The sequence below is a fragment of the Eschscholzia californica genome, unplaced genomic scaffold (genome assembly GCF_041429995.1).
Source record: "Eschscholzia californica isolate CP2 unplaced genomic scaffold, dmEscCali1.0.p SCAF_6, whole genome shotgun sequence".
Lineage (NCBI taxonomy): Eukaryota > Viridiplantae > Streptophyta > Magnoliopsida > Ranunculales > Papaveraceae > Eschscholzia > Eschscholzia californica.
The window spans coordinates 39,050,785-39,071,780 of NW_028238483.1; the positions used below are offsets into that span (position 1 = coordinate 39,050,785).

The 20,996-nt window shown below is 36.1% G+C and overlaps 4 protein-coding genes across 9 annotated transcripts; 3 read left to right on the forward strand and 1 right to left on the reverse strand.

The window, feature by feature from the left end:
- The first annotated feature begins 559 nt into the window (after positions 1–559).
- Positions 560–3,140, forward strand: LOC147534655 (Pyridoxamine 5'-phosphate oxidase family protein). 2 transcript variants are annotated; one of them, XM_086651209.1, is made up of 7 exons: positions 560–832; positions 932–981; positions 1,092–1,149; positions 1,241–1,273; positions 1,378–1,473; positions 2,518–2,685; positions 2,888–3,140. In XM_086651209.1, the coding sequence occupies exons 1-7, from the start codon at positions 737–739 to the stop codon at positions 2,987–2,989; spliced, it is 603 nt and encodes a 200-aa protein (XP_086507335.1). In that variant the 5' UTR covers positions 560–736; the 3' UTR covers positions 2,990–3,140. The 2 variants fall into 2 exon arrangements, with proteins under 2 accessions (XP_086507335.1, XP_086507334.1); XM_086651208.1 differs by having other exon boundaries at positions 641–832; positions 2,885–3,140.
- Positions 3,141–3,608: 468 nt separating this feature from the next.
- LAC6 (laccase 6) lies at positions 3,609–12,139 on the reverse strand. Of its 5 annotated transcripts, none has more exons than XM_086651207.1 (10): positions 12,082–12,133; positions 10,806–11,194; positions 8,921–8,993; positions 7,605–7,740; positions 6,269–6,318; positions 6,022–6,173; positions 5,674–5,918; positions 5,371–5,499; positions 4,297–5,238; positions 3,609–3,905 (listed from the first exon to the last, which is right to left on the reverse strand). In XM_086651207.1, exons 6-10 carry the CDS (start codon positions 6,162–6,164, stop codon positions 3,775–3,777), a joined length of 1,590 nt encoding a protein of 529 aa, XP_086507333.1. In that variant the 5' UTR covers positions 6,165–6,173; positions 6,269–6,318; positions 7,605–7,740; positions 8,921–8,993; positions 10,806–11,194; positions 12,082–12,133; the 3' UTR covers positions 3,609–3,774. The 5 variants fall into 5 exon arrangements, with proteins under 5 accessions (XP_086507333.1, XP_086507330.1, XP_086507332.1 ...); XM_086651204.1 differs by having other exon boundaries at positions 7,601–7,740; positions 11,298–12,092; XM_086651206.1 differs by having other exon boundaries at positions 9,878–12,129.
- A 1,810-nt stretch (positions 12,140–13,949) lies between these two features.
- LOC147534657 (Tetratricopeptide repeat (TPR)-like superfamily protein) lies at positions 13,950–16,487 on the forward strand. The gene is made up of 4 exons (XM_086647898.1): positions 13,950–14,205; positions 14,886–15,010; positions 15,459–15,705; positions 16,082–16,487. Exons 1-4 carry the CDS (start codon positions 14,085–14,087, stop codon positions 16,303–16,305), a joined length of 717 nt encoding a protein of 238 aa, XP_086504024.1. The 5' UTR covers positions 13,950–14,084; the 3' UTR covers positions 16,306–16,487.
- Positions 16,488–18,305: 1,818 nt separating this feature from the next.
- Positions 18,306–20,992, forward strand: LOC147534658 (O-Glycosyl hydrolases family 17 protein). The gene is made up of 4 exons (XM_086647900.1): positions 18,306–18,509; positions 18,897–19,873; positions 20,219–20,555; positions 20,706–20,992. Exons 1-4 carry the CDS (start codon positions 18,425–18,427, stop codon positions 20,729–20,731), a joined length of 1,425 nt encoding a protein of 474 aa, XP_086504026.1. The 5' UTR covers positions 18,306–18,424; the 3' UTR covers positions 20,732–20,992.
- The last annotated feature ends 4 nt before the right edge of the window (positions 20,993–20,996 follow it).

Here is a 20,996-nt window from a genome sequence, read left to right on the forward strand (position 1 = left end):
AAACAACTCTCTTTAGGAAACCAATTGTTCAATGCGGTTGGAGTAAAATTCCGGAAAACAATTTTCAACACAAAACAACTTTCTTTAGGAAACCAAGTGTTGGATAGCAGTAACAAATTCTTTTTCAGAATATAACTCTCTTGAGGAGACCTTTTGTTCGATAATTACAACAGTTTTTTCTTCTCCATGGGTGTCTGACGGATGTTTTCCCTTTACTATACTGACATATGAAAATTGTATTTTCGAAGTTAGCAAAAAGAAGAACAAAAATTGGTATTTTCGGTTGACAATAATTGTATACTGTTAGAAAAATTATAATAACTAATGTTTTAATAATAACTAGTTTAAACCGTTACTGTTATTGAAACATTAGTAATAGTCAGACAGACTAATATGGTAGTACTGTCGTAGTATTGTAGTAAGCAAAAAAACAGCGAATAGCCAATAACCCTTGGTTGGAGTGGTAAAAGGTATAATCTTCCACCTTAGAGGTCAAGGGTTCGAGGCACACGCTGAACAATTCAAAAAAAAAAAAAAAACAGCGAATAAAAACAGAGAAAGAAAGTGGTAGCCCATAACGGTTGTGGACTGCCTATAGCCACGCGCCCACGCCAACTACTTCCCCACCAGACCACCGTTTGCACTCATCAAATCAAACCAAGAGCCATAGAGAGGAATCCAATCCAATCCATAGTGTATATTATGTATGTGATGATCACCTGCATCTCGGTCGAAAATGGCAACAGGTTCAGCAGCAGCGCCATGGAAGCAACTCCTTCTCAATGCTCTCGACTCCAATGCTCACCTCAAACACTCTACCTATTTCCAACTAGTCTCTTTCTTTCTATCTTAATTTCATTCAATTACCCATTTCTCTTTTGTTTTATAATATGATTTAGTATCGTCAAATTTGGGTTTTATGGGTTTTCAGGCAACAATTGGATCTAATGGCAGACCTGCTAATCGTACCGTTGTTTTCAGGTCTCTCTCTCTCTCTCTCTATATATATATATATATATAAAGGGTTTTTTAAAAAATTACCCATCATATAAGTAGTTGATTCTTAATTGAGAAATATGCTCCAATTTTAGAGGTTTTGAAGAGGGTTCTAACAGAATACAGATCAACACAGACAGTAGAACCTCCAAGGTCTCCCTCTCTCTCTCTCTCTCTCTCTCTGCCATATGATTTGCTGATGAATTCATAAAAACTCTTGACTTTTTTGAAAAACTGTTTTCAGGTTGAAGAAATAAAGAGGTTTTCATTTGCAGAGGTAATGGGGGTCTTTCTTCAGGCAAACTCTTTATATTTGGCCATTTTGGGTTTGTTTGATTATAAGTTTGTTTACTTTAGCATCTGAATGTTTATGGCTTGTAGATATGTTGGTACTTCACTGAGTCTTGGGAGCAATTCAGAATTAATGGAACAGTTGATTTGATCGACGGCTCTAACGCTGATCCAAGCAAGCTTTTGGTAAGAGATTTACAAGTGACATAATGTTTAGAACATATTAGATAAGCATTTGAGGCGGGATCTACTCGTGATCGCACATGGGTGATTCTCTGATTCCAAACTATCTGAGTAACTTAGTCGAGTCATTTGCGTGAACAAACTCAAACTAGTTTCCGAATAAGTTAAAATAGCAACAAAATTGACTAGGCTAGGTGAGGCGAGCAAGGTGCTCGCTAACTTAAGCCCTCACATTGCAAATGCAAATTGAGGAAAATCTCAACAAACCAAGTTAAGCCCCATCTCTACCTACTCCTTTGGCCGGTTAAGGCTGTTAAGCCGTTAAGCGATGTTTAAGCGTGCATTTGAGATATAGCTAGCAATAAAGATGGATGCTAGAGACCAAAACCTAGGTTTATCTCACTTTACAACTAAGGATTCATTGGGAATCACTTATTTATAGCTTTACCTCAATGCAATCAATGAACTGAAAGAATCCGTCTAAAAAAGGAATCTGAAGAAATATCCAACCTTCAAATAGTAATTTGGTAGCCAAAACTTGCCCGAACTTATCTTCTGCGCCTTCGATGGTTGATAAGTAGGTCACATAAGTTGATTCCTGGAAGACAAGCGAATATAATTCATAACGCACCATTAAGCCTTCCTTGTAATGTTTAACTCAGAGGACTGCTAAGGGAATAGGAATACTAGGCATATCAGGTTGAAGTTGAACTATATATACTATATGAAGAAAATGGCTGAGTCTGACTTCTTGGGAGTCCTAAGTCGAACTATTACATGGCTTATGGGGACCTTTTCCATGGTGACTGCAATTTTTGTAGAGAAACTATTTTAAGCATATGAACTTCGTACCATCTATATATTGAAGTATATATAGTTTGAAATGTTAGTTCGTTTCATCTTTGGACACAATTGAGTGATTAACAAATTTTAGATGGTTAAAAGCTTTGATGCTCTTTGAAGCTCTATTCTTTTTACACATCATAAATTTGGTCTCTTCGAAATTCAGTTTGTACAAGTTCATTCATTGTCGAATTCATGATGTAGCAACGAGAAAAAGCTTGGTTTGATAGTTCGCCGAGATCAAGATTACAGTACTTGGGGCCTACCCCAGGTCTTCCCTGTATAAGTGAGGAGCCAAGCAAGGAGCTCTCTTTAGATCCATCCATAGGCCCAGTTAGTGCATTTTGCCTTTTGGTCCTCGACCCGGAACAGGTTTGTTACTTCTTGATCTTTCAGTTAAGTATTCTTGAAAATAAACTGGACCTAGCGTGACACTAGTCAATTCTAGAAAGAGAAAATGTGACGCATCACGTCGGTATCCATTCCAAACTTAAAAGAAAAGAACTTGAATACATGTAGTCGTCGTATGCTAAATTGAGGTTTTCTGTAATTCGGGATTTCATCTTGCTAGCAGGTGGATTACTTGAATTTGAAGAGCAACGAGAGGCTTTCATTCACCACGAAAGACGGTGTAGATGGAGGGAAGTGCTGGTTTTCAAACAAGATCAACCCATAAACTTCTCAAAATGATCTCAAATTTACAAGATAAGAGCTCTCAATGCCTAAAAAGAATTATAAAAAAATTTCATACCAGTGTATGAGTTTCTTCTTATTTCAGTACCACATGACCTAATTCTTTATGCTATTTCCATGTTCTTTGTTCCGTATTTCCATTTTATGTTTCATGGATACCGATTTTATTCTCGCCTTCACAACAAGGCAACGACAACCCACATTTTCAAATTGATTGCTTCGATAGTGGAATCATTTTGTTTCCAAGGAACCTGCATTATTCTGAGAAGCGATTTTTTTCGGATGTAATACGGAAGTTGAGAAATGTAAATAACCATCCATGAGAAGCATCTTACCTCAATGAGCATTTCAGTCCATATTGCAGGAAACAACTGGAAGGGAAGAAAAAACCCAAATCAGGGTTTCTTTGTAATATTATGGAATGCTCATTTAAGCAAGATGCCTAATCATGGAAGGTGAGACATGAGACTTGGAATAGAATAGACTTCTTAGGATTGTTCTCATGAAACACTCAAGAAATGACATGTTTGTAAACTACCTAGTAAAATTCATTTTTGTCGAGTACTAATTCTTGATATTAGTTAATTTGCCAATTAAAGAAATTATACGAAGCTCTTCAATAATTTTGTATACCCACTTTCTTGATTGTTTACAAAATTTTCTTGATCAAAATGAACACTCCTATACCACACTTCCAAAGAATATTTGATTGATAAAATCACCACCCTCAGTTGATCTAGTTATCAAATTAATTTTGATCACTGGATCTTAGCAAGTTGGCATGTCAGCCGGAGGATGTGGAAGTGTCTCCATCTTCCCCTTTCCATTCTTCACTATAAAAGCCATAGATAATCCCCAAGTTGTGTGTATCTCTAGGTGACAGTGCATGAACCAAACACCTACAAAAAGAAAACCATCAAACACCATGAACAAGTTCACTCCCAAATTTTGTAGTTCTGAAATTTTAACAATAGTTTTGTTTGGTTAAAAACCTAATATTTGTTTTTTGTTTGGTTAAATTTGGCTAAAAATGCAATAGGTTTTGCAACCCTTATACAAGTGTTTGCAAAACCCTCTTGCAAAGCAGTTGCAAAACCTCTTTCAAACAGTTGCAAATTGCAAAAATACTTAGGAAGGTGAAGAAAGAAAAAAAATTGAGTGATCATTCTTCACCAAAACAAAAGAGTTATAGGAAATTTTGACCAAATTTCCGTGTGAATCATATGTGTAAAGAAATGTAAATATGTTTCCTATTACTACCTATAAGAAAAAAAAGAACAAAAATTTTACCTGGATTATCAGCGACGAATCGGATTGCAGCCCACCCGCCTACTGGAACCGCTATCGTGTTCATGTATGGTGGATCGACTAAATTGAGCTTAGCCGTTCTAGAATTATAGTTCCCCGAACCATACCCAACTACATAGAAACTATACCCATGAAGATGAATTGGGTGGTTCTCAGTCGTAAGGGTTCCAGTATCTTGCAGAATTAGTTCAACTCTAGAACCAAATTCTAAGACCTTTGTTTTGGTTCCAATCAATGGTTGAGTATCATTGGGGATATTATTAGGGGCCCCATTTACATAATCATAAACTTTGAGGGGCAAACTAGGAAAATCCTTAGTGAAATGACCGTTAATATTGTTATAGTAAGCTTGTAATAGTGAAAAATTAGGTTGAATAAAAGAGACATTATTCATTGATGCCTTAATTACCCCTCCATTTGGACCTTTACAATTCTTTTTAGGGTTAAGAGAATGACATTTTTCGACGTTTAATCCTATAGTAAAAAGCAGATTTACGTCGATGTTTTTTGGTACATTGACAGGATTAAGACTTCTTAAACCATCCATTACCGTCTGAACGAGGAAATTATCGTTAAATGATGGTAATTTAGCCGATAATAAGACTTGATCCGGTGTTGCACCGTTGTATTGAAAGTAACCAAGGGCAGGTATTTTTTGGAATAAAATGTTTTTTCCTGATATATATGGACCAATGGCCATTGAATATTTTTGGATCGGTTGATCGGCGGTGACAAGTACATCAAACGTTTGACCGGGAGCAATCATCAGACGGTCAACAGTAAACGGTTTTGTGTATTCTCCGTCGACTTCAACGATTGTTAAATTGTGATTAGCAACGGTGAAAAATTGTTCCATGTTTAGTGCTGCATTGATTATCCTCAACAAATATGACTTCCCTGGCAGCACATCAATTATGTGAACATCTGAAAATAATTCATCCAGTTCAGATTATACTCTTGCATAGTATTAATATAGATACTAAATATAAGGATCAAAATGAAAGCGAACTATTATATAAGGATTGATTTATAATATTTCATTTAATCCATACATACCATTTATGGAGCAGTTGTAATTTGGTCCAGGATGGCCGTTAATGGTGTAACCGTCGGCCGGAGTAGGCGGTCCGCCGCTTTCCACTGCATCTTGTTCGAGTTGTACAACATCCTTATGCCAATACTCACCTGATTAAGTCAATTACATAAAATCATAAAATTTAGTATCACCCATTATAAGAGAAGTAATAAACCATATATATGTACAAGTATTTCTACTGCATAGAGTAGTAGACCAAAGTTCGAATCTTACTGTTTCATTGTTTCAAGAATATATATAAGAGGAGTTTAGTGCAATTATACCTAGAATTATAATGTGTTCATCGTAAGGATTTTTGAATGGGTAAGGGACACCGATTTTCGGATAAACAACGATAGCACCATAGACCGTCCCACGAAGCCAAGAAACATGAGCATGCCATAAGAATGTACCCTTCTGCTTCACAAGACTGAATTTATAAGTAAAACTCTCGCCATTTCGTATAGGGCATTGAGTAATATATGAAGGCCCATCGTACCAACACGAAAGCCTTTGTCGAATACCATGCCTAAAAAAAGATTTAAGAACATAAAATCATAAGATATATGATGAATGAAACATTGAGTTAGTATAATTAGTGTACTTGTTAATCATATGTAGATAGGATTTACCAGTGGATGGTAGCATTGTAAGGTGTTTGATTAGTGACTTTAACGACGATTTTATCATCTTCTCGAGCGTAAATAACCGGACCAGGGAACATACGATTAATCGTTACGATATCCTTGCTCTTGCACATTTTGTTAATCCTCATTGTTTGAATCTAATTAGAGGTATCATATCAAAAAACACCCATAATTACACATTTAGTATTTGAAATCACACTAGAGAGAGAGAGAGAGAGTAAGAGAGAGAAACCTTGAAATCATAGAACCTTGTTGATGATGAGGTTAGAGGCCATTGTCTAGCTGAAACATGACCAAGAGTGAATGTTAAGAATAAAATTAATGCAAACCAGAGAACATATGAAAATATGTTCAAAGTGGTCATGTTTTTCCCTTGATGTAGAGAGGGAGTAGAGAGAGAGAAAGGGTGAGAGTCTGTCTGCATGGAGGGAGGTTACCCTATTATATATAGTTTGATATGTTCTTTTGTGAATCAAGTAATTAACCAAACCTGTCAATGGTTCTATCTTGTCTGTTAAACTAAGGTAAGATGGATCTTGATTGTGGGATATGACCCGACCCATTTTCAAAACCGACCCTTTAAATATGGATCTAGATCGATCATGAATTGCTATATACATTTATAATTTTGTATAGTTCATCATCTAGTCAAGTAGATATGGACTTTAGTTGTGATAAAGGACCCGACCCGGATTCAAAATCAATGATCAATCATGGGTCGTAGAACTGTGTTATGTTTTTTTGAGCTTTCATGATGTCTCTAACATGGGTTTTGTGATAATAAGGTGTTGGGGGCGTGACATTTTCTATGTGGGTCTATCTCTCTAAACTCATGTATTTCAATGCTTTTACCATGAAATTATATCTTTTTACAATCTAACTGCCCTAAATTCACTCTCTATATTATCTCTCTTTCTCTCTCATGATGCAAATCTGGCCCCTCACACTTGAATTACTAATGGAGACAAATTAATACTGTAGTATTGAAGTTTAGACCCTAGTTTTTTTACACTAACAAAGTGAAGAGTTTAAAATGTAATGGACCAAAAACTAAGGGGTTTTCACTTTGCCAGTGCTTTTTATACCTTTTCAAAAGTGATGGGTTGACCAAAATTTATAACTTTGCTTTCTTTGACATACTTTCTCTCTCAATCATAGTCATTATGAAGTTTTATTAGTGCAACTGGAACCCTAAGCTCCTTGATTTCATTATTAAATGGCTCATTGATTTCATATTTATAAGAACAAACTTTGAAACTAAGTTATTTTCACTATCATATGAAATTATCCACACATTTCAATATTTCTTACTTTAAAAAATAAAAGACATATCTTATTATGCGCTCTTACCTCTTCGTATGAAAACCCTAGATCTTTTTTGTTCAAGTTAATTTAGTGAGATATTCCATTAAGCTGTCACATTATCTAGACCTAGATCATTTTTAGGGCGCTAACACGGTGCAGTAAATATGTCTTGTTTTAAGAGGCACAAACAAACATAACATTATTACCTGCTACTACTACTACCTCATCTCAATATCTCATGGGTGAGAAAGAATCTTACCCACCCGTCTCTGTAGTATTTCATCAGTTGATTGCATCTTATCTTAAGCAACAAGACTCGGACCCTGATCTTGTACTGGATATACATATCCTTCAATGTATGTATTAAAACTCATCTCATCAAGTGTTCGTCGTTATTCCCTGTTTAAATCAAGTGGAAAGGATCAGATAACAAAAGTTTTAAAGCGAGATGATTACCCATTACACTCTAGTTTGCTCTTTTACACAACAATAATTAGAATTTTAAAGTTAAACAATGTATATATAACTTCTCTAACAAGCATATTAGAAGAAAATCATAGCTAAATAAACTATTAAAGAAAATAAACAACACGAACACACAAAGAATGTAGATTACAAGTAAAAGGTTTAATCAAAACGAGGACGGATTAAAATACAATGTTGTCCCCACCACTAATAAGCCCATATACTGCGTAAAATGACCACATGGAAGTATAATATCTTGTTACTTGCATGGCTTCAACTTTGATGGCTTTTCTTTTTACGTCGATCTGTAAGTACTTGTATTTTATTATATGAGATTTCATGTTATTATTGTATGTTCTATTCTTCATAGTTTTATATTAAATTATATGATTTTGTAAATAGGCCGATGTCCTTATTAGATGCAAGAGTAGTCTTCACTTCAAAGGAAAGGTACTTCATAACTTTATGCATGTTTCAGCAGTATCATTAGATATGTTTCATTTTCAATCATTAAGCTCCCTTCTCTCTTATAAAAAAAAATTATGAGATAGATGATATGTATATACACCCAAGGTAAAAGTAAAAAGTATTCACCATATATAGATTTATACACTATGTCAGGGCAACCCATACTCGATCTTGTCCTAAATTGGAAAAATATGTGAAAGATGATATCTATCGATCTACATAGCTTTTCTTATGGAAGAAGTAACAAGAACGGGAATCAGCAAGACACATACTACACACACTAGTAGTATAACCTTTACTGCAGAAGCCACTTACTAATACTATCCATGCGATCGGAGACCGGTATGGAATTCAATCAGTTATGAATGCTAAAAGGGGGGATGATCCAATCGATGAGCCAGATCAAGTAGGTCAAAATGGAGCAGTCTCTTCAATTTTGTACTAATCTAGGACCCCACGGTGCTGGTCCTAAAGATAACATGTCAGCCGATTATGGAGATCAATCCCCAAATTCAGTATATGATTTGTATTGCTCTTTTCAGAACATTTCAAGTGAGATGTTACAATCATCGAGAGTCAACCACACAGAGCATTTGAACAGAAAAAGAAGCGTGGGTTGAATGAACTTTTCTCAAAGAATACTTACTCTAGTCCCCTTCCTAAAGCACCAGCCCAGAGTACCCATCCTCAAAATCACGTAAAGGTTGACCTTCGAATCTCTGTATAAAAATCACATACGAAAAAGACTGAAATCATGTATTGTACAGGAAGGTATTAAACTTTATGGTCGCCTTCTTCAATTAAAAGAAAGAATGATAAAGAAACTCAAGTGTAATGGTGAAGATCATCACAACCCCAACAGTCTGTAGCAAGAAACACAGAGGTTTATAATTGCCGGGAACAAACGGCAAAACTGTTTTTTTCTTTTTTGACATCTTATATCACAAAGACAAGAAATTTTTTGACAAATAGAATACACCGAAGCAACATGTGCACTGCTATTTTGCTCCGCTGAGGCAATGGAATCCTCAACATTTGAAATAGGAAATTTTTCAGTATTTCTTAGAAATCACACAACACATGAAATTAATGGAGAAGAACAGACATTCTATCGAGTAGATACTTATTTAATTTCCCTCAAAGAACAGATACCTATCGACTAAGAATTTTTTTTATTCCACCCTAAGAACCGTGAAATGAATAGATTACTACTAACATGTATATTCCTCAGTATATTTCCTGTCTTGGATATTTAGAATTCAGATACTCGTGTCCAAAAGTCGTAGTTACTTTAGTCGGTGCAATGCAAGATTTTCCAAGTACACATGGCTCAACCATAAATTACCACTCTAAGTTAATGTCTTCTGTGATGCTATTTGTCAAATTCTATGTGGGATCATGTACGCCAACAGGGCAACTAGGTCCTAGCTACTAGCGACTAGGACTAATCGTCTGCATTCTTCGAGAGTGTGAGACCATTTAGAGCTAAATAACAAAGGAGCACGACAAAGATGAATTTGTAAGAACAATGCAAGAATACCATATAGAAAATTGGTATAAAAAGTATGAGTTGAATAATCCACTATGTGTTTAGTAGCCGTACCAAAACACCGCAACTGTTCAGATCCCCTGTGTGTTGATTGAAAAGAAAAACACTATACACATAAGTGGCTTACATGGGCCTAAACAAACAATGGTCAACGAGAGGAGGAAAGCATGACACCTAGAAGCAAGCAAGGGAAGTTCTATCGGCACCGACTCTTTGGCCATAGGCACTTCCAAGCGCCTTTCACTTCAGGGCCAAGGGACCCCCAAGAGGGTTTGACTTCGGCAAGTGAGAACCCACGTGAGGTGGATACATATTTGACTATTGCACTTGATCTCATCTAGGCTTCGTCCAAATTAACAAAGTATGAAGCCCAACTTTCAAAATCAAACGTCTCGGGGTGTTTATAGATTTCCCAACAAGTAACCATGAAGTCACTCCTTTCTCAAAGAACCTCCCAAATGGAACATGGAAGAGGTTTTGTTAGAATTGAAAAGGAAATTCATGAACCTCATCAAAGCCAACAAACAAACACTCGAAAATCAACATGTCACTAACATTCTTGTAGGAAGTATAGTTCTCACTTCTCAAACTTTAAGCTACATCTTGACAAGCAAAGTAAACAGCAGACACTCAATATAATACATAATCTACAGTTTCACCATCTTTATTTCATTCCAATATCACCATAAGAAACCCTAATTTTTCATCTTTTGTTACTGATCCCCTCTCTGATTTCAAAGGATCTTCAAATGATTCCTTAGAAGGCGAAGTATTTAAGCATTAGATCAACATCCTTGATATTACTGAGTAATTCTGATTAGCACAATAGTTAATGATGTTTTGTTTGTGTTAGGTTTTACTTGCTCTGTGATGTCTATTCAAATCCAAAAATTCATACAACATAAAAGATTAGAAATGAATTAATTGCAGAGAGAAAATGATGAAAGAAATTGACAGCAAAAATGATATAGGCAAAGTATACCTCAGCATCAGTTTCAACCTTCTGAGCTGTTGTCTGGAATCAAATGCAGCATTCTTACCAGTCTTAATCATTCAGGGTTTAAGAATGGGTTTTAGCCTAGAGTGTTAAACATGAAATGGGGGAGACTGTGCAAATAAGTGAGAAATGCTTAACACATTAGCTACATCACTACAGATGTCAACAGACACAGCTCAAAAAATCATATGAGACGTTGGATTGTAAACAAGAATCAGACAAATTGATGTGTTTAGATAGTTCTCGTGGCATGTCTTAATGGGTCGTGTCCATGGCGTGTCCCCGCCCTTGTTAAAAAAATTTGTGACTGTTTTAAACGTGCAGCATCCAGGCCGACTGTCCTCGCCAGCCCCTAGAATATGACCCAGCTGAACCTGAAGGGCAAAAGAACAAGTCATGTTAGGTAAATGTGAATGGGCCGCGGTGAGCCGTTTTCGAGGCCATCATGGTTTGTTTACAAAAATTAAACCCGATCACCTCCGCGTACACACTATCACCACCACCAAGCTCTCTTTTCTCCATCTTGGATTTTTGTTTAGTATACATGTTGTACAAATCCCTTTCCAAGATAAGAACTACCCCTAGTACTATTTTACTGAAATCATGGAATCATATAGTAAGTAACAAGAAAAGGTTTTATGCCCTTGTGTACATATAGACCTCTAACAAGAGGAGACGGTGGGTTGTTGCGGATTGAACCGGTGGAGGGGTCTTGGGTTGGCAACGGATTGAATCCGTGGCAACCCACAAACAACCAGCCAACAACCCGCTTTTGTGAGAACAAAATGTGCAAGAGCTACTCCTCAGATGTCTCTTCAGTTCCACATGATAGAAGGAATTGCCCTTCTTCATTTCAGGAATTGGAACGAATTAATTTAAGATTTTTGGAAAATTTAATCATCACTGGAGCTCAATCACCAATCTTAAACCCTAACTTTAAAGTCCAAACCAAACAAAATATAACAAAACCAATAACATCCCGATTCATGAAAGTTTTTCAAAACTATATATACAAAATTAAGAACTCTAAGTCAATATTGATTTCACAAACAAATTAAAAATAGGTCAACAATTTGAAAACCATAAAAGCATGAAACCCAAAAGAATCAGGACCCCTAGTTTCTGTATTGATTACTCAATCCGACAATAAAACAGTCACACGATTAAACACTCTAAATAAATGAAACCTGGGAAAAAAATCTGAAACATTTAGCCATGAAACTGCTTTCCTGAAACTAAAACCCTAATTTTAATTGGATACCTCTGTTTTGTGGCTGCAGCAGAGAGCCAAATAAACGGTTTCATTTCTAGACAGACCCAATTCTTCAAGTGAAGAATATATACTTAATCTAGAGGGAAGCGTCTCTAGGCGCCCCTATTCTTTACACAGGCCCGTTCTCTCTTCGTGTTCCACTGACTAGGCAAGGCAGAAGGTTCTCGGCTGGGCCTCACTCGTGCTAGGCTTGAACAACACGGATTGAAGCTCGGACTGCTCAGTTCGAGACCCACGAGAAATGCCGAAAGTAAAGACAGGCCTGAATATAATCTTACTGATTTGTTGGTAATAAAATCTTTAACTTAGATTTTCCTATCATTGAAATTAAAAAAACAACTCGTTAAGCATGTTGCGAAGAAGATATTATATGGTGCAAGAGCGAGTCACTCGACGATGAATCAGGATATCGTAACTTCAACCATTGATGCAGAGAAATTAGTTCTAGTCCTGGAGAACGTATAAGCATTACCTTGAGAAATCACCTAAAAATTAGAAAACAAAGGAGATAAATCATTGGTAATCATTTCCTTTCAATCATGTTTTTAAAAGAGAATTAGGCTCAATAAACTCTTACAAGTAAATCATTTTCACTTAGAAATTTGGTGTGTGTTTTTTCTTAATAAAAGAAAAGGAAGATGTGTTAGAATTAAGATCCCATCAACTCAAACAAGTGAAGGCTAAAAAGAAATTGGTAGTGTCTAGACATTTTTTTTTTTTTTGTAAATAAACACATTTTTTGATAAAGGGACAAGACACTTGAAACTGTGGTTGAATAGTCCAACTGAAGACAACACTTGGCAGCATAGAACCTGCTCCTCTTTCAGTGCAAACCTCTCTCTCTCTCTACTCTCCTGTAGTTGTATGAGTATCACTCCAAAAATTCAACAACCACCCAAATTTCACACTAATTGTGTAACAGTTTTAGCATCAGAAAAAAACTGAATCAAATTTTTTTGTAACTCCTCTGCCCACTTCTTCCCTTTTTCTAATTCCTATATAAACAAGAAACAAACTCTCACTCTGTTTATTATTGGTAAAAAACACATACATGAGAGATAAGAAAGAAGAGAAGAAAGAGAAAGAGGGAATGGAATTCTCTGTTTCTTCACTATGGAAACGTTTTAGGGTTAAAGTTGTCAAGGGTAAAGTTTTAGAGGAGAAAAGGGCAAGATTGTATATCATCAGAAGATGTGTTTTTAAGTTGGTTTGCTGGAAAGACCATGGAGAAGATTAGACATTTTTTGCTAATACATACAAAAATGTTCCCACTTACCTAACTACTACCATGGGTAACTTTGTAGCTAGCTAGTACTAGTAAATATTTCTCTGTTTCATGTTTCCTTGTAGTAACCTAAGATTGTATGTGATTTGAGAAGAGAAACTCAATTTCAGATTTCTCTAACTTTTTAATGTTACAAAGTTCATAAATAGTTCATGCAATTACTCTTTCTTTCTCTAAATGCCCTGGCAAGAGATCTCATGAATTGTCACTGTCCAAACTGGGAAATACCAGATGAAAGAAAAACATGCCACAATAAGAGGACTGTCAAAGAAACCAGTGGGCTTTGTGTTTGTCCAATTTTTTCTCAAAAATATATTTTTTGTAAGTGTATGTAGCTCGCTTCTGTTTCTGTCTCTAAATCATACCCGTCTACCAAAACATGTTGAAGTTTTGTCGTCCGGACCAACATCATATCACCTTCCATTTTTTTTTTATAGACTTTTGTGTTAAGGCGGCTAGTTGGTTAAGACCCACTAAATAAGAGCTTAAACTCCAAACCCATCAAATAAGTCCCTCATGTCTAAAGACTTCAACTTATTATAAAAAAAAGGTTGAAAAATACATTGAGATTAGGATAGAAATAAAATGAGGAGGTGATAATTGGTCCAAGTGGCCTGCCAAGTAGGATAGAGAGAGAGAGATGAAATTGGATAAGAGAGAAAAATAGAGATGTTCATATCTTTAAAAAAAAGAAGGTGAGCTAAAAATGGCAACGGTTTCAGCTTCTTTGGCGCGGACAACTTCATCTGTGCATTCTACTTCAACCCAACGCCATTATATCAAATCTCACTCACCAACACAAATTCGCTTCAACTCTTCTTCTTCTGGTATATCCCCAACCTTGAACTTCCCAATTTTGTTTCTAATTGAACTAGTATTATTCTTCTGGTCAATATATAAGTATACTAGATTTCATGACCTTAAACACACAAACCTTACCATAAGGAAACAAACCCACCTTGATTGCCAATAAGTGTAAGTGGGTTTGATTTCTCCCCCTCTCTCTCTCTGTGATTCACAGTTGTTGATTTGAGTGGGGATATAAAGAAGACTTTATTTTTCAGAAGTGGGTTGATTTGATATACCAAAATAAACTCTTCTGAATTTTCATTTGCCTATTTATGTTCCTCTTAAAGCTAGCCAAGCTGTTATTCCTTAGTTTCATTAAGTCATATTATAATTAATTGGGGTTCTTATAGAAATTTCATTAGTAGATCAATTGAGGAAAATATTATTTAGGGGGATTGGATTGAGCATTTGTGGCATCCAATTGAAAACCAATTGGCACGAGACTTCCTTTTGTCTACGTGGGATTGTTCTTACACGCCCCTCACGGTTAGCACAGGTAAGAAAGATATGGAGCGTTTGTTACTTTAGGTCTAATACCTACTCAAAACCAATCGGCAGTAGAGAGGCCCTAGATATTATATTTTTTTTTTTGTCATGAAAATCCCTTTGTCATGTGAGTTTCTTCTCACCTAGTATTCATTGTTCTTCATTAATGCAGCTATAGAGGACAAACCAGTTTTGCAGCAAAGTATCTTCCCCATCAAAGAACTCAAAAATGCTGCTTGTGGGTTGTTTGCTGTTTGGGCTGTATCTGCAGCTTCACCTGTAATTGCGGCAAATCAGGTCAATCACAAATATTCCTTTTGCGTATCCTGTTAACTCTTCGGCATTAGGTTGTGGTTTTGCTTTCATTTGATGCTAGTGTCGCTCGACAAGCTTTTGCATTGTCGTTTGTTAAACTGCCAATTTTAGCTTAAGTGTGCTTTTCGTTGGACATGTCGATAGATATCCAAAGCACTGTCTTAAACGTCACTCGTTGGCAACAATCTACTTGTTTCATTTCTAAAATGGTCAGTGTTTTCATTTCTAAAATGGTCAGTGTTTACGGTTAGATAATCAGCATATCTTCTCTCGCCCTTCTAGACCATTAGCTTTACTACTCTTTCTCCCTTCTTTTCTGGCTTTTAGAAGTATTAATATCCGATGAGCTGCTTGAATGACGAGTTTTTTAGTAGTGTTCTTCTGTAGTTGTGTTGATCTAACACTGCTCGCTTGCTTTTCGGACTTTCAGAGATTGCCTCCCTTATCAACAGATCCAAACCGATGCGAGGTTGCATATGTGGGAAATACAATTGGTCAAGCAAATGGTGTTTATGATAAGCCAATTGACCTGCGGTTCTGCGATTACACAAACGAGAAATCAAAACTCAAGGGGAAGTCACTTGCAGCAGCTCTAATGTCTGATGCTAAATTTGATGGTGCTGATATGACTGAAGTAGTGATGTCTAAGGCTTATGCTGTTGGAGCAAGCTTCAAGGGTAACTCCTTCATTCCGTCCTTTCTGTTTAGATAACAATCTCCTTCATTTCGTCATTTGATCATGATAATCCAATGAAGTCTCAACAGAACAAAACTGAGTCCATTACTGCGTGACATGGATACCGGTACGGGTACCTGTATCCAACACCCATACGAGTGAAGCATATATGAAAAAAATCTCGTATTATTTCCACTGGAACAATGGGTATTCTACAAGAGTCAAGAGTGTTAGATTCTTAGTTATCAGTTTAATTTGAAAGAGATGGTGTTGGTTTTGAAATATTTCGAAAAGAATTGTTTGTTTGGGTTGTTTAGTTGTTCTAGCTCCTTTTTACTATATAACTAAAATAAGCAGTGGAATTTCGATTTCTGCAGGTACAGACTTCTCAAATGCAGTTTTGGACAGAGTAAATTTTGGAAAAGCTAATCTAAAAGGAGCAGTTTTTAGAAACACAGTCTTGTCTGGTTCCACATTCGAGGAAGCTCAACTTGAAGATGTAGTATTTGAAGACACCATAATTGGATATATCGATCTTCAGAAACTATGTGTGAATACTTCAATCACCCCAGACGGAAGAGCTGAGTTAGGATGCCGATAAATTGTGTTTATTTTCTCCTCGTTCTTTAGTCTTCTCAATATCACATGTACGTTTTTATTCTTTCTTATTGTACACAAAACTGTAGAGGAATACATGAATCTTCAAGGCACTCTGGGATTCGAATCAAAATTTCAGATACTATTTGTTTTGTAATGTTTAGAGTTCCCCTTGTGTTTTCTAAATCTCTTCTTAGTTTGATATGGTTCCTTTGTTCTATAAAAATAGGCTTGACCATGGAACTCTGTAATATCTCACATTGCTTGGGGGAATGTCAGGAGCGGGTGTTAAAGGCACTAGTTCAAGCCTAATAAGTGGTGAGGCCTTCTGGGTCGCTCGTGAGTCTATGTCAAGAATTAATCTCGTACCTGTTGGGCTTGGGCCTCATTACAAAAGCGAAGAAAATATTGGTCGTGAGTCTTTGTCAGGAATAAAATCTTGTACCCGTTGGGTCTTAGCCTAAATATGCAGGCGAAGAACCAAATCTACCTTCGTTATCCCCTTCTGATCCATTGTACCACTACACCATGTACTTGTTTTTTAAGCAGAAAAGTTTTGTCCTTGCACCTCTATTTTGAGTAGCAACCATTTACGAACGTCACTCGCTCTCTTACCAAAATAAATAAATTAAACCAGATGGTCAAAGTATATAAATTGAATACTGAGTTAACAAATCTAGTTAACTGAGAAGAAGCCAAAAATCTATGGATTCAAAACTCAAAAGTGAAAACCATAAATAGTAGATGAAGAAAGTAGCTAAATTTTGAATTAAGTGGTTATGTTGTTGGTTAGATAGGCTGTTGGGTTTGAAATTAACATGTTTGGGGAGTTGTAACTGCCATTCCATTTCCATTTTAGTACCTACAATTCCCTTCTTTAATAAGTTTTTGTCAAACTAAGGCCAACATGTATATATGGTAAGTCATATCTAACCTAACTACCACCCTTCATGCTATATCACTATTCAAATATATATATACATCATGTAATGGTGGCTCTATATCCTCCTTATGTTAGAGAGAGAGATAGAGAGAAAGTGTTAGTTTGTTTTAGAATGTAGATCTATCTAATTATTTCCTTCTTGTAATGTTTCTTGCTCAAATGAGTATTCCAACTACAAAGTATGATGGGCATTCATTAATCTTGCCCTTTATTTCTTTAATGTGAGTTGAGATGCTCATTTGTTCAAGAAATATTGAATTGAAAGGATTCATTGAAGACCATCAATAGCTAGCAGGTTCTCTCTACTTCTTTTTGTTTCTCATAATGGTATATATTAGGACCATTTTGTGTCTATCTCGACGGGTCCTAGAAATTTAAACATTCAATCGGTACTCTGAGAAAATCCGTCGGATAAATTGAGTTACTTTTATACATTTTACCCTCTCTTCCTCTCACTAGCTATAGTGATATAGTTTAGTTTATTGAACCATATTGGGTATGAAAAATGGATTCTTTTTGCCACACACACACAATCACTCTCTCATCTATTTCTCACTCAAGATTTTCTATGCCTTTATAAAGGTAAAGTACAAAATATTGTTGTAAGAATAGTTTGGTGCTTAGTTTAAAGAAAGAGCAACTCATAGATAGGCACCTTTGTGTGTGCATATACTTGGTCATGACCTCTACTACTCTACTACTTTTCCCAAGGTCACTTATTGCCACCAAGATGTGGATATTACAGATATTCTCCATAGTACGAGCAAAGCCTACACGCGGAATTTTACTATTAGAAACGAATTATATCCTCAATGCCATGCAGACGAAAATGGTTAATATTATAGGTTTTATTTGGGAACCGTACGGGGATAAAACGGTTAAAACACTCTTGCATAGCTTATTATACTATTTTTTTTTCTTATTTAGCAAGAGAATCAACTATTGAACTTAAATAAACTGCAAGAATACTATAGAAGAAAATAAAAGAGGTTAAAGTTTAAAAGTTGGATCAAAAGCAAAACTATGTAATGAAGTATTCTTCCATAATACTTTAGAAAACTATAGCATCTAGAACTCCCCCTTCCAAAGAAAAGCATCAACCTTAACCCTTCTTCTTCTTCACCTGCATGGCTTCTAATCATTCATCACCACCACCACACCCACTTCCTCCACCTCAGTCATGCCGAAACCTAAGCAAGCCAGCACCGCCACTTCGTCTATTGCCATAATTCTCTCATTTTTCGTCGCAGTTACCCTCTTTAGAGGTATGTAAATGTATATATTTTGTTTTTGTGATTTTTGTGTATATTAATCATATAGTATTTGATAAAACCAGCATTATAGCTTATGCAGTACACATCGATATCTAAACAGCGGTATAACGTTGGTATAATGGTCCATGACTATTCACATTATTTAAAAAAAACGTTTATTATAGTTGATTTTTTTTTATACGAAGTACTATCGAAATTCTGTTATATACAACGATAAAGGGGGTAAAGAAAAGTTGTTATAATGGTATAGTAACTAAAAAACTTAAAAAAAAACGTCTCTTTTCTACTAAGACAGTTGTTATTTTTATCACTCCAACGTTCCGTTTGAAAGAGACTAGATAATGAAATATGTACTAAACAATATCATGTCTAGTGCAGGAGTACAAGGAACGATTGGTGTCAATTATGGAACTGTTGCAAATAATCTCCCTCCACCTTCCGAAGTCGCGCGTTTTCTTCTTGACACCACCATTATAAACCGTGTTCGCCTCTTTGACGCTAACCCTAATATCTTACAAGCTTTTGCTCGTACTGGAATAGCGATTTCCGTTACAATTCCTAATGAACTTATTCCTAACCTTACTAACTTATCCTTTGCACAAAAATGGCTAAAAACCAACATTCTACCTTACTATCCTGACACAAATATCATCCGAATTTTAGTGGGTAACGAAGTTTTATCATCTGCAAACAAAAACCTCATTTCTAGCCTTGTTCCTTCGATGCAAAACCTTCATACCGCACTTATCGGTGCATCACTTAACCGTAGAATTGAAGTATCTACCCCACATTCATTAGGTATACTTTCTTCATCTAGTCCTCCTTCAACAGGTAAGTTTAGGAAAGGTTATGACAATGTGGTACTTAAGCCATTACTTAGCTTCTTAAGAGCTACTAATGCACCTTTCATGATAAACCCATACCCATTTTTTGGTTGCTCGGCTGAAACCCTAGATTACGCGTTGTTTAGACCTAATGCTGGCGTGTTTGATCAAAATACACAACTTATGTACACAAACATGTTAGATGCTCAACTTGATGCAGTTTTTTCTGCTATGAAACTTCTTGGGTTCACTGATCTTGACATTGTTATTGCTGAGACTGGTTGGCCATCTTCGGGAGATCCATCTCAAATTGGTGTCGATAAAAATAGTGCAGCACAATATAATGGAAATCTCTTACGACATGTTATGTCTGGCATTGGTACTCCGCTTATGCCCAACCGAACGTTTGAGACATATATTTTCGCTCTTTTCAATGAAAATTTGAAGCCTGGACCGATCTGTGAAAGGAACTTTGGACTATTCCAACCTGACATGACTCCTGTCTACGAGATTGGGATCTTACGCCCATCGGTAAGCTTGTGATGAACTTGTTATACTCCACTGACAGTCATAGATAGAGTCTGTTTTTTGGGTGTCTGAATCTGACTCTCCTAACTCCGACTCGTCTCTGTCTAATTTGTTTTGGGTAGAGGAACAACATTTATTTTGAATTGTTTTAGATAATGGGCTCTTAACTATATGCATCTCATATCCGACTCAAATGAGCCCAAAATCAGCCCAATTAGTCTAGTCGGACAAAAATAAACATTTTAAAATCCGACTCGAGTCAAATTATGTCTGAATTTGAAAAGTAGTCCCACCTTATTTGAATAATTTTTCGCGGGCTGTTTTGTAACGATCACTTAGTTTTTTCAGGCTAGAGCATCAATACCAAATGGGTATTCAACTCCAACTGGAGCACCAATAGTACCAATAGTTCAAGCTCCTGTACAGGTTCCTGTTCCAACTAAAGGCAAAGTTTGGTGCCTACCAAAATCAAGTGCAGACCCAAATGATCTACAAAACAACATTGATTACGTATGTGGTTTGGGTATCGATTGTAGGCCGATTCAAGTAGGAGGTGCTTGTTATATCCCGAACACTGTCCGAGCTCACGCTGCTTATGCCATGAATGCATATTACCAAGCTATGGGACGAGCAGTTTATGACTGCGATTTTAAGCAGACAGGAACGACAAGTTCTCTTGATCCAAGTATGATTTCTTAGCTTCAAAAATAAACAAAATGTCACAGTGACACAGACACACATCTGTTTAGAACTACCACAAAATTTTGTCGATTTCTGAAGAAATTTAACGTGGAGGAATCGTTGCCTAATGGTTTTATCTTTTATCTGTTTTCAGGTTATGATGGTTGCAAGTATCAATAATGAAGTTTATTCAAATGCAAAAGTAGATATTGGATTTATTTATGAAAGGAGAAGAAATTAGTTCATCTTATCTTATAGAACATTATTGTGAGCTCCTCCTACACGGCTTTACTTTACGTATATAAGCATTGGTTTTGTGTACCGCTGATATAAACAAGTACTCATATTGATAATGTGGTAGTTTTTTGTTTTTTTCTTCACTTGATATGAATAATTTTGTACCAAAAACTGATTTTCGAATAAAATAAAACCAATTTTAAATCTT